Raw genomic sequence first — 17,428 nt, 5'->3', positions numbered from 1 at the left:
ACCATATTGAGACATTAATTTTCTGTATCAACACTTTTCTGTAGACACCACTAAATTATTTCAGAAAGTGCTTATGCTGCTGAAAGAGCAGGGCAATATTAATTTAAAGTATTGCATATGAAACATTAAGGCTGCTGAGTTGTCACTTCGACTTTTGCCAATGCCCTGACTGCAATCAACGAAGAGATTTGTTGCTTAATATAAAGACGGACTGATTCTCAACGGCTTGTTCCTCTGAACACACTGACTCAGCCACTCAGTGCCAGACGGCGAGATCAGCGAGTGATTGGATAGTACTCAAGTGGAAATTGTATTACTTCATCCTGTTAGTCCAGACTAAGTTCCAGACAACTGAAAGGGCCTGTTTGTTCGAACAACTTCCAGCCCGGGTGAATAGAATGTGGACCATCGTACTGAGACAGGTCCTGAGCACCACTGCTATGATCAAAGGTAAGCTATGCATGCTACTACGGACCTATGTGCTTTCAATTTTGACACAGTACGTACTTTAATAAGCTGTACAGGAATTTAATAGCTAGCTCACAAGTTTCACTGTAACTAGCTGTGCTACAATGAAAAGACCAAACAAACTAGTATTTTTTAAAAATTGTTGACTTAAAAATGAAGTAGAGATCTATGCAATATAAAGTAATAAAACAAGAGATGAATGATGGTATTACAGCATAGCTCGATGGGAAAGTCCCTACTTTGGCATATTAGCTATAATTTTGCTCAATGCCAAAGTAGGGACTTTCCCACCGAGCTATGCTGTAATACCATCATTCATCTCTTGTTTCACTACTTTTTATTGCATAAATCCCTACTTTATTTTAAATTAACAATTTTTAAAATACTAGTGGTAGATAAGTGGTTGAGTTTCAGCTGGTAGTAATGTCACACATTGCTGATCAGTGAGAAAAACAACATTTTGTAATTTGGAGCACAGCAGAATCGCAGGAAATAGTGTGACACTTAACACAGTGATCACCTCCAAGCCAAGTGCCTGCATTCAGAATATGGCATGAATTGAATTTTGTTGACCATCTGGCTGAGACCAGTGTCATCCAATCATTTAGTGGAAAATTCTCCAAGATTCAATAACCTCGTGCACATTGGCATGTTTAAGTGTGAAGTGTGAAAATAATTACGTAAAGCAAATACAAACTTCTAACAAAGGTTTCATTACAGATGGTAAACTGATATGTAGCTAGCTAACATGATTTATTGTGCATAGCTAGAGTTTCATGCTGGGGCACAGCATAATGAGGTGGATGTTAGCACTTTGGGTTAGTGCACTACTTTGGGTACAGTAAAGTGATCATATTGTGGTTGTTGGTGTACAATTTCAGTGACTTATTAGCTAAACTATGAGAAATCACCTAATTCTTACTGTATTTATTAAATTTTATTTATTTAATTACAAAGGGTAAGGTGAGTACAAAAGACACAAGTTTATAGGAGTATCACCTACAACTATTAGAATATCTGACTGCTCTAATAGAGTATAGAACTATTCAGTAGATAACAATTTCACTTAACATTGATATTGTTGCTGGCATAATGGCCTAAACATCCAACTTCAATTGTCACAAGCTCAGCAGATAGAGCAGTATGTTGAAGGTCTTGTAACAGTGGACCATAAAGATCTTGCTTCTTATGGCTGGTAGCTGTAAAATGATGCTTGATATTAGTAGACCTTTACTAGTATAATGGAATCAGAGGAAACCAACACCAAGTTAGGTCTGCTAGATAGATGGAATGGTATTAGGAGAAGTAGTACTAACAAGATAGCTGGGGAGAATGGCATAAAGTTAATAACAAGGAGGCAAAGCTCTCTGAAGACTGCAAACAAGTACTGTACTTACAAAACTGAATCATGGCACCAAGTGTATTGTCTCCATGGAGCAGCCAGTTAAAATATAGTTAGCTGTTGACTGGATTGACTGACACAGAATACAAACTGGATTAACCATCATGTTCCATTTGGCCAAATTCATTGGTGTTGGTAAGGTGTCACATTCAGAATGATAGTTGCCTTTCTAGTAACCCATACATCAGCCTCTTCCACAGACGACTCTTCCACAGAGGACAAGCAGGTTCTAAGTCAAGGAGTTTATTCTGTACAGTCAGTGATTTAAGCCTGGAAACTTACATGGGAATACTGCATATTATTACATGCAGCATTAGTAAAAGTAGCAGAGTGAATGTTAACTAGATACTAGAGCTTTAGCAGCAAATAAAGCACCACAGCCTCAGATACATCGTGAGAATTGTGGGTCAAAAGAGAATGATGCAATTCAACAATCAATGGGTCTGCAGAACATTCAATAGCCAAAATATATGACAACTTTGCAGACTCCTTAAAATGAGGAAGAAAAGAAAGATATCAAACTCATGAAGGTGTGCTCCAATTAGGTCTACGAAAGCTGAAGCAGCTTCATTAGTTGATATGGCATCACAATTCAGAGCCTCTCTAACCAGGGACATTAACATAAACAGTTCTACATCAATCATTTGCCAGTCAAATGTAGCACTGGAATTACGTAAGGAAGTTTCTATGAGCTACATCTATCCCACAATCGATCTCACTATTTATTGGTAGTTAATGTACAGAACTCAGAACTGAGTATATGGTACATGTAAACATTTGATAAATGAATTTCTAAAACTATTTTGAAGTATTGCAAGTTGTATTGTACTTTTGTCCTTCCTACGTATATTGGACTACTATGATGTTGTGTAGTCAACTTCAGCTGTGCAATACTTTAAAAGGCTTGAATGTATATTCATTCTGTGGCTATAGACCACAATTAAAATTTGCACCTCTACTATCTGGGACACTTAGGGTGTTGGAGGTATTACAGGATTAGAGAAAGTGCAACTAACAGCAACCTGCTCCTATAGCTACTAGCAATGCAATCAAACATGAGCCTGAGACTCATATAACTTCCACTCCACTACATCTTACCTTGTTATGTGTACCAGAATGATTTCTTTTCATTATGTTATACCAATAGGGCCAATAGGCATTGTTGAAGTTGCAGATACTGATTTATTTTTTACTAAACTGCTCGTTATTGTAGCAAATTTATGTTTGTGCAAAATTTGAGGGCTGACTACGTACTGCTGACTGCTTGAGGGCTGACTGCAACACTCATTAGTTGCAACACTCATTAGTTTTAAGTAGTGATGGTATTAATAAAGATGAGAACACCCAAAACAGGGAAATGCATGCGAGTGCACACCTCATCACCTAACAGATGATATCTCAGTACCGGGATGGGATATACATTCTTCATAAAGCCAATTTAAAGTGTAATATATATGTGCTAAAAAAGTCATGGCCATAGCATAATGGTATAAAAAGTTATTAGTGTCAAAGTTTGAAAAAGTAGTATGTTCCCACATGTCCTGTTTTTGCAGGCTTAGTGTTTTCTTGGTCTTTTTGCACACTGCTTATAGCTTAGAGGAATTGTATTTATAAGTGTTGGCTGTTATATAATAGTTACAAATATTGAGATTTTCAGTAGCTTCAATAAGCTTTATACTCCTATAAAAATAGTTTTACCACCTCTTAGTGATTGTTGGAAAAGATTATTCCTTACCTTTGTTCTTTTCACCTTTCCATTGTTCATGCTAAAAATGCAGTTACACCTGTAGCTTCTACTAGCTTCCTAGCTAATGCATAGTAGAAATTCAGAGGGGGTGCAGCAACCCCTTAAATCTCCTTGTAACATGCAGCATAGGCATACAATTCATGAGCCCCAACAGCTTGGATCTGATTCCCTATATACCTATATTCAGAGGCAGATCCAAGGTTTGGAAAGGGGGGGGTGGGGAGGGTGTACCAGGGTAGTAAATTTCAGGGTTGAAAATTTAATGTAGAGTGGTTTATGCTTACATCAAACTGCTTTCTAAGTGGCATATCAAGAAAAGTTTGAAGACATTTGTTATACTTTTGTTCATGGCAAAACTGCCAGTTGGAACAGGCATGTCCAATACATTTTGATTGAAAAACCACTAAAAATCATGATTGTGAACTGCCTACCTTGAGTCTGTTTAGTAACTTTCTGGGTATGTTATCCGTAGAGCAACTCTCTGTGAGTACAATGATGCCAGAATAAGTCCAATTCACAGAAATTTTGGCACTTCAAAAAAACTGACCCAGTGTGTCAAATTTCTCCTTACATTTTGATTTCGAGGGCATGTAATAAAAGGTGTGATAACCTGCGACACGTGATAAAGGAAATCAGAGGAAATTTAAGTGCATCATTTTATGATTGAAATCACTTCAGTCTTGCTTTTTTTCTATAGCTAATTGAGAACGCTTTCAAGCTATTTCAAAGTTCGTTTTTCCAAATGTGATTTAGCTGGCTGTTACTCAAAGTTTATCCCACCAAAGTTTCTCTGTACATGTACTGTAACTATTGCAGTATGTTGGAACTCGGGATATATAATGAGATTTTTAAACTTGAGTAGGGTCATTTGCTATAGTTAAATTTGTGAGTTTGGCGCCATGGTGAAAGAGTTATATCATGTGACTTTACAAGGATTACACACTGCTGAAAGGTGTACTAGTGCCCAAAGGGTAACAGTCTTCTTTACTAGGACAAATAAAGTAAAATATCTTAAATTTTTTGCAAGCTTATATTTCACATCAGGGGCGGTGGAGCAGGCCAAAGAGTGAGGGGGCCAGGCAGCTGCAAGTTGAATACCAAAAAAAAAAAAGTCACAGTCTGCTGACAATAGCTGCTCTCCACAATCATATTATATCTCCTTATTTATAACTACACATACGTAGCTAAGTAACTTGCTACACTGCTTCTCTGAATACTATGACTGCTCTATTAGAGTATCCAGATCCTGACTGTTCTATTAGAGTATCTCGATCTTTTCTTGCAAACAGACTTTTCCCATAGAAGTGGGGAGGCCATGTCCCCCGTCTCCACCGCCTATGTTTCACATGCATTTGATCACTGTGGCCATTAACTACAGCATGGTAATGTGAATCAAAGCTAATGGGGAAAATGTACATGGGTTGCATATACAATGCTTGAACCAAAAGCACTAAAATCTTGTCTCCAGGCTTGCCAGGAAGGAACCATGCAGCTCTTCCACAAGGCCAGGCCAGTTTTGCAATGGGCAGCAAACATAATGATACAACAGTAACAATCATAATTAGCTCCTTTTTTTTTACTTCTAACCTATCTGCATGCAACTCAAAACATAGAATTTGTTCATGTCCAACTGCTAATAGATGCATAGAATTTATTCCATAAATTTACTAATATGCTTGATGTTGAGACAAAAAGCAGCATATGTAATGTGCTGTGTTAATTTTAAATTTCCAAGCATTTATAAACAACATGCAATTAGCAGATGTATGATTAAATTGTGTGCATACAACAGGACATTATTTTTATGGGCAGATGTCAACTTTTCAAACACAGTAAAGCATACTAATGTGGCAATGTGTATTGGGACTGTCTGGTGAAACCATGCAGACTTCAATTCATCATTGGTGTAGTGCAGTCCCAATACCCCTCTGTGCAAATTCCCCTACCATTACTGCCATTTTCATTGTACAAAGTAATTGTGGTTAATAATTAACTGAATAATTAAACCATAACTATAATTGTGTGTGTGTGTGTGTGTGTGCGTGCGTGCATGCGTGTGTGTATGTGTGCGTGTGCCTATATGCATATGTGTGCATGTGTGTGTGTTTTTATGTCTACTAGGAGTCAGACCTAGACCTTCATACCTTCACATTCCTAATGGACGGTACTACCTTTTACTTTTACTGTCTGAATACATGTTGTAGAGGCTACAAACATTGTTTACTTTGATCACTGTATGACAAAAAATCATGGCCATTTTCTCAATTTATTTTTTGAAATGTAATTGCGGATAAGGCTTATTGTTACAAGGGTATAGGAAAAATGCTAGTGCTAGGAGTCACCTTACAGTCTGAAAATGTGGAACATGAACATTTTAGAGTCTGGGGGACTCACCCCCTCAGAAAAGTTGAAGATGATGTTCTGAAATTGTATATGATGGTTAAAATATCTGTCTGCAAACTATTAACATTATACTTTTGTTTCTGGGAATTTTTTGGTTCAAGTGGCTGTGTAATTCTGCTTTCAGTTTAAAATTTCATTATCCCTACAGGACAACTGTGAATAGTTTTGCTTTTAATTCAAATTTGACTCTGGAAGCAATTTCGGATGAAAATTACTGTTTCAAATTGTAAATACCTTGCAGATGATTAACTGAACGTTGCAAAATTAGGCCATTATTTGATGATTTTCTGTTTTTCAACAGATCTTCTGCAAAATATAATAAGGACAGGCAAGTTGTCATCCATAATAGCCATTGGCAGTCAAAACTTGAACTACTCAATCTCTCTCATAGGAATGAAACCTCCTCATTAATGATAGCAGGTACACAAAACTCAGATGCTGGTTCATAGCAATGTGATGATTACTTGACTGCAATAAATGTGCATTCATCAGATAGTTAATGACAGATTTGATAATAGCAAAAAAATGTGGACAACAAGTAAATGAGAGTGTTGATGGAAAGAAATACAGAAAATCTACAAATAATGGCCTTAGAGCAATCAATATAGCTAGCGGCTCAAGTGATATGTTAAGGCAGATTTTACTTGTCGAGAAGTGTGTAACACAGTGACTATTATATTAGAGTAGTTGACTGCTCATAAAGTGTTTCTTCATAATTCAAGTGGCTAAAAGTGGTCTGGCCAAAACCTGACCAGCAAAGAGTAATGTCCCATTGTCAATGACAGTGTGAAGTATGCTATTCAATAACATGATAAAAAGAAATATATGATTGGAACAAAAGTTAAACCAAACTAGTACTGAGGTAGGCTTCAAGCCAGAACTTCAAACTACCTGAGATATTGAAGAACTGAAGTTTGGACAGCAAATGGAGATGGGAAACTGAATCAAAGGATTAATTTGCGGATGTATAAAATTGATGACAAAAGCTAGTGACAAGAAGTGAATGTATTAGATAGAAATGAGGCAGTTGTTGAGTGGTGGATTGATTTCAAACTGGACAGGATTGATAAAGGTAGACACATTGCTCAGTTGGTATATTCAATCAAACATGATTGCACAAAACCCACTAGACATTTTACACTCCTCATGCACATATAGGCCAATTATGGAGCAGCTAAGCAACAATTTTTTGCAAAAATTATTTACTTTGTGATAAAAGTATAGAATTTTCTGTGGAAGCTGAGAAAGGTATACTAAATGATTTGAGATACAGTGCCACATCAAAAATCATTGCTTTAAGGCATTTTTTGGAAACTTTTGAAATAAGTAAGTCTATGAAGCACACATGCAAGATTGCCTTTTTAGCTAACATAGTGTAAATTTATTTTAATGTTACAAATGTATTCAACCATCTTTCAAAATGTGGTAAAGTGAGTTATTCTTCTGAAAAGGTACCAACGTTTCAGTGTAACAACCTAATAGAAATATTACAATCCACATCTATGGCTTTGTACAGCATAGCCCTCTGTGATGACAGCCTACTGACCTGGATGGACACCTCCCTTGATCAGCTATTGGATCTGATCACCCTTTGCCAGTTTATGAAAATGTATTATATTACACACTTTTATGACTTCCACATATATTTTCTATTGGTTTTATATGTCAGGTTCTTTCTGCATGATATAAACACCCAATCTAACGTATATGTATCAGCAGTTCTATATCAGGTAGCTATATAAAACAGCTTGTGACTGTTCTATTAGAGTATATCAATCTTCATTCATGATCAGTGAATCATTGTCAGTTGCTACAATTTCAAAACTGTGCAGTGTGACTCATGTTTAAATGGTATGAATCATGCATGGTACTGTATCAAGTAATTTGTTGCTTTTGTCTAAAACCTAATAATTATTTTTTGCTTAGCTGCACCACTACATAGTTGTGGGAGTTTGTGAACCAAGTATCAAGACTACCCAGTTCCTTTCCCCAATACAGCTTCTGAAAATGTTTGTTCTCATGCAGACAGCTCTAATTTGCATCCAATACAATATAGTTATATCTTTACATTTAGGATGTCCATCTACTTTTAAGGTACACAGCAAATTAACATGTTACTGGAGTAATAAGGAAATTTTTGAATTTCATTAATATTTTATTACATGTCCAAAGTAAAATGCATGGGGTAGGAAATCTTTATTCTTTATTATTAATTACTAGGCAGGCAGCACAGCTGGTTTGCCTAGGATGTAAAATCAACAATAGTGCAGTGCATGTTATAAGAATACATACGCTACAGTTATTAATTGTGAACAAAAAGTTACAGTATGTATGCGTTACATAAAAAAAAGTTAGCTACAGTGTGTATGTTACAATTACTAATTTAAAAAGGTAAATTATAGTATGTATGTTACAATTACTAATGATAAACAAAAGGTTACAATACACATATACAACTATACTAATTAATATTACAAACAGTCAAAGTTATAGAGCGTATGTTACAATTAGCAGTAAGCTATGATACGTATGTTACAATTACTAATTATTAACAATAAATAACTTACGTAAATGATTTGTAAAACAATTTAGAGTACTAGCTTCGATAGCAGGGATAGGTAATAAGTTCCAATCATGAAAAGTCTTTAAAAAGTAACTATTATGATAATGATTATTAAATGGGCAGTGGTGGTGGTTGTGATGTGGGTTGGTATATTTCTAGTGATGTTAAATTAATTATGAAGTCCTTGGTATAGAATTGTGAGCTGTGAAATATATATGTCTTCCAATGTTTAGTGCTGGCCACTGTAACTCTGAAGTCACTTTTCATGAAGGTTGAAATGGCTTTACTTTGCAAAAAGGTGTTGCTGTGCATGGTGAAACAACCCCTCCCCCTTATCATGCATGTGTTACCTAGCCAGAGAGCTACATACAGTACAGGTGTAATTGTATCATGAGCAATGAAAAGATGGAAGGAGCAAGAAGAGAAGAAGTAATCTCTTCTAGGAATCAACAATAAGGCATAAAAATTATATTTGAGAGGTAAACTACTAAAAAGCTGCTAATAATACTCTTATAGAACAGTCACCCATACTCTAATAGAGCATTCAGCATAAAAGAGATTATAATTTGGCAGTTTCTTAGTTAATTGAGCTCACTGTCATGCTTCTCAGTTGATTTTGTGAAATTTATTGCTGTTAATTATTTAACACTATAAAGAATAAAAGACCAGTTTTATGTTGAAATTAAACCCTCATTCGTCTTGACTTGTGCACTACTATCTCATCATTGTGCCAAACATCCTGCCATACCAATTCTATACCTTTTGTGTACCATGAATCACACATAAATTCTTATTGAAAGGCTATTCTTTTTTAGTTGATGTACTGTAGGTTAAATGTTTCAGCTGTAGCTACAAATTTGATGCTTGGGTTGGAATACTCAATTCCTTGACAACTGAAACATAAATTCTAAGCATCTATACAACATAGCTACAATGTCTGGGGACTGTGTCCTTCCTTGATCAAACTAATCATTACCGCATGCAATCTGGACTTTGTAGACAAAAAAAGATAAAGCCATAGAACTGCATGAAATCATGAATTTACAAATAGCTAATACAGCAACAATAAATTAGACAATATTAATCAGTCAAGTCTAAGTGACTCAGCACACACTAAGTCAACTGCTGAGTCCTTAAGGCCATTCCAAGTGGTAATCCTGTTTCTGGTACCCACCAGCTTTAGTTATTGGACAGGCCATTATTGGTATTGTGCATGCTGATTCCATTTAATGTGCATCACATAAGCAGGTGGTTGCTGTTAGAAGCTGTGCAGGTTTGTTTAATGATTTATAAATTTGAAGTGGCTAATGAGCCAGTACGGCTTTCATTTATTTTATGCTAGGATAACCAGCGTGGCATAGTTCAAATTTGTTGTATAAACATTAGGAATTCCATACTCGATCCTATATATGGCTATACAACACGCTTGTAGGATTAGGAACAATGCTCCTGGGATTAAGAACAGTGCCCCTGAGATTAGGTTGCAGCACACCTAGGATTAGGGACAGCACCCCTAGGATTATAGGAACAGCGCTTCTATAGATTTATGGTTGGTTAGGGTCAGATTCAGCCTTGGTTTGTTCTACATGTAGAAGTTTCTTCATTGTCACATTTATATTAAAGGTAGAAACTCAGTAGCTGGAAGCACCATGGTACATGCAGTGTTTACGACTCAATTAACATTCCTTCTGCCTGCTTTCTATCCTCTATCATATAAATAAAACTGTGCCAATGTGGCATTTTGTACCTGTAGCTACATGCATAAACATTGAGATAATATAAAGCTTAGGCTTTGTGGTTTAAGTGCTAAATATGGTGGCTTCCATGTTTATAGCTTGTATAATACGTAAATAATAGTATATTGATCAAGCCCTCCTGCCCTCATCCAATTTTGGACAGCCTAGGACCAGAAACAGGAATAGCTACTACTTGGGATGGACTAAAAAAAGAGCGATTATTATTATTATTATACAACTATATCTCTCTAGGGACCAGCAAGGAGGCTAACAGCAAGCTTGTGAAGCAGGGATTCAGAAACTTGTTAGTGAAAACTATGCTGAATGCAAAAAAAAATCTCAGGCCAGGCGGTGACTTGATCTACAGACAGCTTGCAGTCTAGGCAAGTGCCTGAGGAGCCACACAACCTGGGATCCAGGATTTCCTCTGCATTCAGCCATGCATGCAGTAGTTAGTTAATCATCTTGACTTTTCGTTTTTTCATTGAGGGTTGATTAAAAACAATGGTATAAGATGACGTAGTTGTCCAACTACCCGCTTTTATAGTTGTTTGATAGGGTATATATAGTCGTTCGAATTCTTTTACCCTAACAAAAATAGCTGACAATTTTGCACGCGCCGGCATGTGGCGCATTTTTAAGACCACACCTCTTCTTTAAATACGCCTATAAGCTATACGGCTGCACAGACCTATAGACCTTATTCAATTAGAATGATAAGCGCCCGGAAGCGTTACGACATTTCCATGGCGACAGTCACGTGAATCAGCAATTTCTAGCAGACGCCATTTTGAGTACCGAGGTGCAATGCCGCCTTCGTTTGCCAGGTAAGGCTATCGAACAAATCACTCGACAAAATACTTTAACGACTTTGTTTACGCAAAATTAACAATGAGCGCGGTAATGAGTGACTTTTATCACCAACTTGACGAGGCAGGGAAAAGGCGATACCAAGAGAAGCTTCAATTGATTGGATTGAAAGAAGACCCATATCTTCTGCCACGAGACCACTGGTCGCCTTCGAGGGCTCTATGGCCCAAAGTAGAATCGCCGGATATTTGTGTGTACCTTATAAATTCACCTAGCCCATACACGATGGAAGAGTTGAAAGGTTACAAAAGTACAGAAGCATGGGCATACTTCGTGGCTGGATTCGTCGAAGATGTGCTGATTACTAAGGTTAACGAGAACTCGCTCCTTATGACAGCAAAGGTATACAGTACTCAGTGACTAGTCTAGAGTTTTGCACTGTGTGTTATAGTTGATTTTTCCTCACACTAGAGTAGCCGGAAGAGCCTTTCTTCCCTAGCCCCTGGAGCACACATAGCTATGTATAACAAAAACAATACAAAACAAAATCACAGGAAGATTTTTTTTTTCAAAATGACACCTGTGTCTTCAGTGATTCGTAAAATTTATCCTCACAGTAGTCAGCAGATCTACTGGAGACAACAGTACAAAATTAATGATACAAAAGCACACACAAACAAAAAAGGCAAACAGAAAATGATCTGCTAAGTGAACCCTATGCACATGCTAACGATGGCACGTGCCACCTTTAATAACCTGAGTTGCATGCAGGCTGCACAAATATTTTAAATGCATAAGTTACATACAACCAAACATGCACAGCCTATAGATTCAGGTAAACCATGCAGTCTGCCTGCCCCATATTGGCCATCTATATTAGTGGAACTACATGTACATGTACAATATTATTGTGCACTGATGGCCTGATTGTTCTATATATTAGAAGATAGGTATGCCCTAATTCTGGAAACTTGCTTCCTCTCTGTAGTATAGTGTTACATTTGCATGTGTCACAGTGTATATATCCATTCAGTAGCTATACAGCTAGCTATAGCTATATACTTTTTATATTTAAAGGTTAAACATAGCCAGTGTATGAACAGTCCACCATTGAGACCATGGCTTGGCATTAAACTAGATGGAACAATCATCTGTGCTCACTGTAATTGCATGGCTGGTGCAGGCGAGGCATGCTCCCATGTAGCTGCTACACTATATGCAGTGATGGCTGGGGTGAGACTACGAGATGAAACTTCCTGTACTTCTGAACCTTGCCAGTGGTTAGCACCAACTGTAACAAAAAAGGTACATAGTTTAATCTGCAAATTTATGTCAGGGATGCCATTTATAAATTATTGCAGATATCATTTGCAACCATACAAGACATCAGTTTTACAAAGCCCAGGGAACCATTTTGGGAAACTGATGATAAGCCACCAATTGCAACATCAAAGAAACTAAGAACATTACCAGAGCCACTGATTACTATGGAATCTGCTTACTCAAGATTAAAAGAAGCAAATCCAAAAGCAGTGTCTCTGTCCTTGCTGCCAGGATTTTCAAAAAGTTTTATTCCCCAGTCTTGTACAGACAAATTCCCAGTAAACTTGACCACACTGTATGACCCTAAGTATCTTCACATGTCATATGATCTCCTTCTTAATGAATGTGACAGAGTTTTTAGTTCTCTTGCTGTGTCTATAGAGCAGGCTGAAAGTTTGGAGCAAGCAACAAAGATGCAGTCAAAATCACAGCTGTGGTTCCGTTATAGAGCTGGCAGAATTACAGCATCTAGATTTAAAGCTGCTGTTGCCACCAATGCAGACCATCCTTCCCCATCACTTATTAAAGCAATCTGCTACCCAGAATCAACAAAGATTAAAAGCAAAGCAACTTGGTAAGCATTCAATGTAGCTATTCTATACATTATATGTTTTTGCTTTTCAGCTGGGGGTGTAGTCATGAGAAGGTAGCTTTGTCGCAATATGTTGATGTGGTATCGCCCCAACATGAGAATTCTGAGCTATGTAATTGTGGGTTTGTTATTAATCCATCTTATCCTCACTTGGGTGCTTCACCAGATGGTATAGTGGCATGTGATTGCCATGGAGTAGGTGTGATTGAAGTAAAATGCCCCTATTGTGTCAGAAAGCAGTCACCTGATAATGCTATAGAGATGTTGAAGTACTTGGAATGCCAAGGTGATGAAGTCCACTTGAAAGAGACAGATGCCTACTATTATCAAGTTCAGGCACAACTGAATATTTGTGATGTTCCATATGCAGACTTTGTTGTATGGACAGAGGCGGGGATATTTGTTGAGCGAATTTTTCCACAGTCAAACTTTTTCATTAAAGCAGTTGCAGAAATGGAAAGATTCTATAAGTATGCAGTGCTACCTGAGTTGTTAGGAAAGTGGTACACTAAGCAGCCTGTAATTCCTTCATCAAAAGATTCTCCTGCTGTAATTATAGCCCCCACTCCAGGTGAGAGTTTACTTGCTAGTAGCTTAATATGTCTTACTCCTTGTAATGACTTCCAAGGTCCTGCTTTTGATGACCACATGCCTATGTCTGCTGCAGCTGGTGATGACACATTTTCTGCTAGTGATGATCTCATCCTCACCGCTACTGATGAACTATCCCTCACCACTAGTGATGAACCAACCCTCACCGCTAGTGATGACCTCACCCTCACCGCTAGTGATGACTTCAGCCTCACCGTTAGTGATGTCCTCACCCTCACCGCTAGTGATGACCTCACCGCTAGTGATGACTTCACCCTCACTGCTAGTGATGACCTTGTGTACACCCATGGTGATGTTGCCTCCAGTAGTGCTGCAGCATTGTGCATGAACACATGTACAGACAATCGCATGCCATCACATTCAGACTCTGATGAATTATGGTGCTACTGTAGGGAACCTGAGGATGAAGTCATGATAGCTTGTGATTTTCCAGGATGCAACATTGAATGGTTTCATATGAAGTGTTTAAGGATGGAAGTAGTTCCACATGGAAACTGGTATTGTCCGGACTGCAGGATAAAATTCAAAGGAAAGTGCCCTCCAAAGAGTTATATTAACTAGCTATATAAATTTAATCAAATGGTATAATAGATGCACATAAATTACATAATGCTGAGCACGTAATAAGTATGTTATCAATGGTACAGTCATTGCCATCTTTCAACAGGGTGATAGGCAAGATTCCTTTCAGAATTTTGTATTTTTGTTTCAGCATTCCTATCACCCGTTCCACATGTATTCTAACATGTGAGATCTCTCTGGACCAATCGATGTCATGGCGACTTAATTGTTTTTTTCCCCTAGTGAATGATGGAGTTTTCACTTCAGCACAGTATAGTCCTATGCTGTCTTGTATAGTGAAACCTCGATCTGCTAAAATCAAATCACCGGGTAAAAGCTTGTCTAAAATTCCACAATTTTCAGTGATGTATTTGTCAGAGACACGCCCTCCCCAGGCCTTTGAAACAAACGAAATACTGCCTTGTGGAGTGATGGCTATTAACACTTTGGCAGTGTTGTGTTGTTTGTAATTGCTCCAAGTTTGTGCTCTTGCCTTCAAATTGCTGGGTCTATCAATGAAAATTTCTGTGCAGTCTATTATGCAGACACATCTCGAAAAGAATCTTCTAAATGCCATTGGCATTGTCTCTCTTAATTCAGCTCTTTCTGGCCATTGAATGAATGGATGCAATCTTTTTGCCATAATGTCAATCCACTTGCGAAATATCCGAGATACAGTAGGTTGTGATATGCCAAATCTGTAAGCAAGGTCTACTTCTTCCAAATCAAGTCTTAACTTCATCAGTACCATGAATATCTCTTGAAATGTGGTCAGCACACCTCTGCTCATATTCAATCCAGATGTAACCACGTCAAAAACCAACTTCAAGGTAGCAAAATTAGGTAGACCAGTGTAATACTTTACTTTCCTGTCATTATGTTCTAAACTTTCTGCAGTCAAAAATAAATCAACTTGCACACCCTTCTCAGTCAATTGCACTGCATAATCAGTCTGATTACAACTGTCTTGGACATCAGGGCTCACTTGTACACCTGTTTCCATCATTTCTACATCTATTTTGCCTTCCACTGCTATACACACTTGCACACCTGCTTCCAGTAGTTCCACATCTCTTGTATCTGTTTGGAAACAACTGTCTTGTACTGATGGTGATACCTGTACACCTATGTCCATCAATTCTGCATCTTGAACTTCTGGTGATACCTCACATACCTCCATCGATTCTGCATTTGTCTGGCAGCAATCATCTTGAACTGGTAGTGACACCCCTATACCTACATTCATCAATCCTGTATTCACCTGTAGCTGACACTCACTTTCTTCTGCCTCATGCAACATTTGCATACCAACTTCCATCATTTGACAGCAATCTTCTTGATGTGTTTGTAAAACTTGTGCACTCAATTCTATATCCATTCTGTCATTAGCTTCCAATGGTGTATCATCAGCTTCTTGTGGTGCTGCTACATCTCCTTCTATCAAATCTGCAACCAACCGACCCTTTGGGACTTCCTCTACTATAACTAGTTCATCAGGTTGATGGTAACCTTGTTCATGATTACGTAGATGGTCTTCTTCTACGTGATTACTACTCAATGAGCATTCCGATTGGTAAGTGCTTTTGCGGTTACTTAAATCCACTTGTCCATTAAGGCTATTAACTTCTGTAACACCATCATCTCTATAATATCTTAATCCAGTGGTGCGTCGTATTTTATTTCTTAGTCGCAGGTACCTTTCTACATCCTTTTTCAGCTTAGCAATTACATGAGGTTTCACATCTGAAAATACTGCTGGCACATAGTCTGGATGGCCAGGGTCATCACTCTTATTTCCTATCCAAGTAGACAATTTAAGAAGTAACATAATTATAATATAATTCTGCAATATAATTCTGATAACCAGTTTAACATCTGGGCTGGGAATGGTAATGTATATTGATATGTATGAAGTTTGTAATTGTTTGCATCACCTATATAGGCTAAACCATTATGATGGGAAGACACCATCTGTAGTTGATTATAGCCAGGAGGGTTAAGCCCTCAGAAAATAAAAAGGGGTTAGCTAATTGCAACAAATCTAAGTTAAGAATATATATATATATAAATTATTATTAAATTGTTCTGCTTTAAAATTTGAGAGGTTATTCCACTGTTTGATGGAACAAGGAAAGAAGTTTTGTTGGTAGGCAGTTGTTTTGGTTGCAGCTATATAGTTATAGGTTATCACAGTTTATACTAGCTAATGGTTCATTCATTAGTAGCTTGCATGGTAGCTAGCTAAAAAAGTATAGCTACAGTAAAATTAGTTACTGCATGCATGCATGGTAATTTCCTTTAAATTTCAGCAATAGAAGACAATGCCTAAATGTAAAACGTTGCAACCAGCACACTGTGTACAGTATCAACACATAAAATTAATCTGCTTAAAGCATTGCAAGTGACCGTTGCATTACAACAAAGTGGGTGTACGCTCTATTAGAGTGTATTGGGAACCATTGTGTCTGTGCTCTATTAGAGTGAAAACAATACCCGTAATGAAGTGGCCACCGCAAAGCCATGAATGTTTGGTTGGCAACCAGTCTTTACGAGCGGATATCCATCGTCTTCTTCGGTTAGTATCACCTGGAAACTTATAGAATGAAATTCCACAGCCCTTAGAAAATTCTCGGTTGCAATCCGGGACGCAGCATTTCTTCCCCATGAAATGTATTCATACGCTAAATGGCTTTAAGAACTCAAAATGGCGGACAATAATCCGCCTGAAATGTTGCAAACTTCAGGCGGATTATTCTGCTTCGCAACGCCTTCGCAACAGCTATAAACGCTATAGTTATAATTACGAGCGCCTCAAAATTAATTCAGTGAATAAGGTCTATACCTGGATATGAAAACATATACCATGAAGCTCCCACACATACAAAAGCGGTCTGCATGCATGGGCACGAGACTATAGGCCTAAATCGCGCCGAGGATCGCCACATGAACGGTTGACATAGATTTCCGCAAAGGAACTTAGCTATTATGTGTTGAGACTCTGGGTGCTTGGGGATCATGTGCACGCTCATTAGTGAGGCGGATAGGTTCCCGCGGGTAATGGAACAGTCTGGTGATAAAAGGGCCACCTAATAAAAATTTTTGATTCAGAAAGTTGCCATTGATGTTCACCGTGGCAATGCTGCTTCTGTAATGGTAACAATACCATCATCCCAGAACTGCATGGACAGAGTTTGCCTCTTCCCACTGTTTA

General features: G+C 37.8%; 2 protein-coding genes across 3 annotated transcripts; one reads left to right on the top strand and one right to left on the bottom strand.

Moving 5' to 3' along the window:
- Positions 1 to 11,061: 11,061 nt before the first annotated feature.
- Positions 11,062 to 17,053, bottom strand: LOC136242524 (uncharacterized). The gene is made up of 2 exons (XM_066033967.1): positions 13,893 to 17,053; positions 11,062 to 11,646 (listed from the first exon to the last, which is right to left on the bottom strand). The coding sequence occupies exon 1, from the start codon at positions 16,043 to 16,045 to the stop codon at positions 14,228 to 14,230; it is 1,818 nt and encodes a 605-aa protein (XP_065890039.1). The 5' UTR covers positions 16,046 to 17,053; the 3' UTR covers positions 11,062 to 11,646; positions 13,893 to 14,227.
- Positions 11,071 to 14,822, top strand: LOC136242519 (uncharacterized). Of its 2 annotated transcripts, XM_066033962.1 has the most exons (6): positions 11,071 to 11,531; positions 12,207 to 12,434; positions 12,491 to 13,026; positions 13,077 to 13,162; positions 13,211 to 13,615; positions 13,673 to 14,822. In XM_066033962.1, exons 1-6 carry the CDS (start codon positions 11,211 to 11,213, stop codon positions 14,215 to 14,217), a joined length of 2,121 nt encoding a protein of 706 aa, XP_065890034.1. In that variant the 5' UTR covers positions 11,071 to 11,210; the 3' UTR covers positions 14,218 to 14,822. The 2 variants fall into 2 exon arrangements, with proteins under 2 accessions (XP_065890034.1, XP_065890033.1); XM_066033961.1 differs by having other exon boundaries at positions 11,072 to 11,531; positions 13,077 to 13,615.
- Positions 17,054 to 17,428: the final 375 nt, after the last annotated feature.

Source organism: Dysidea avara, chromosome 13 (assembly GCF_963678975.1).
Source record: "Dysidea avara chromosome 13, odDysAvar1.4, whole genome shotgun sequence".
Lineage (NCBI taxonomy): Eukaryota > Metazoa > Porifera > Demospongiae > Dictyoceratida > Dysideidae > Dysidea > Dysidea avara.
The sequence above is the reverse complement of the archived record's forward strand: the minus strand, read 5'-3'. Positions and strand labels throughout refer to the sequence as shown.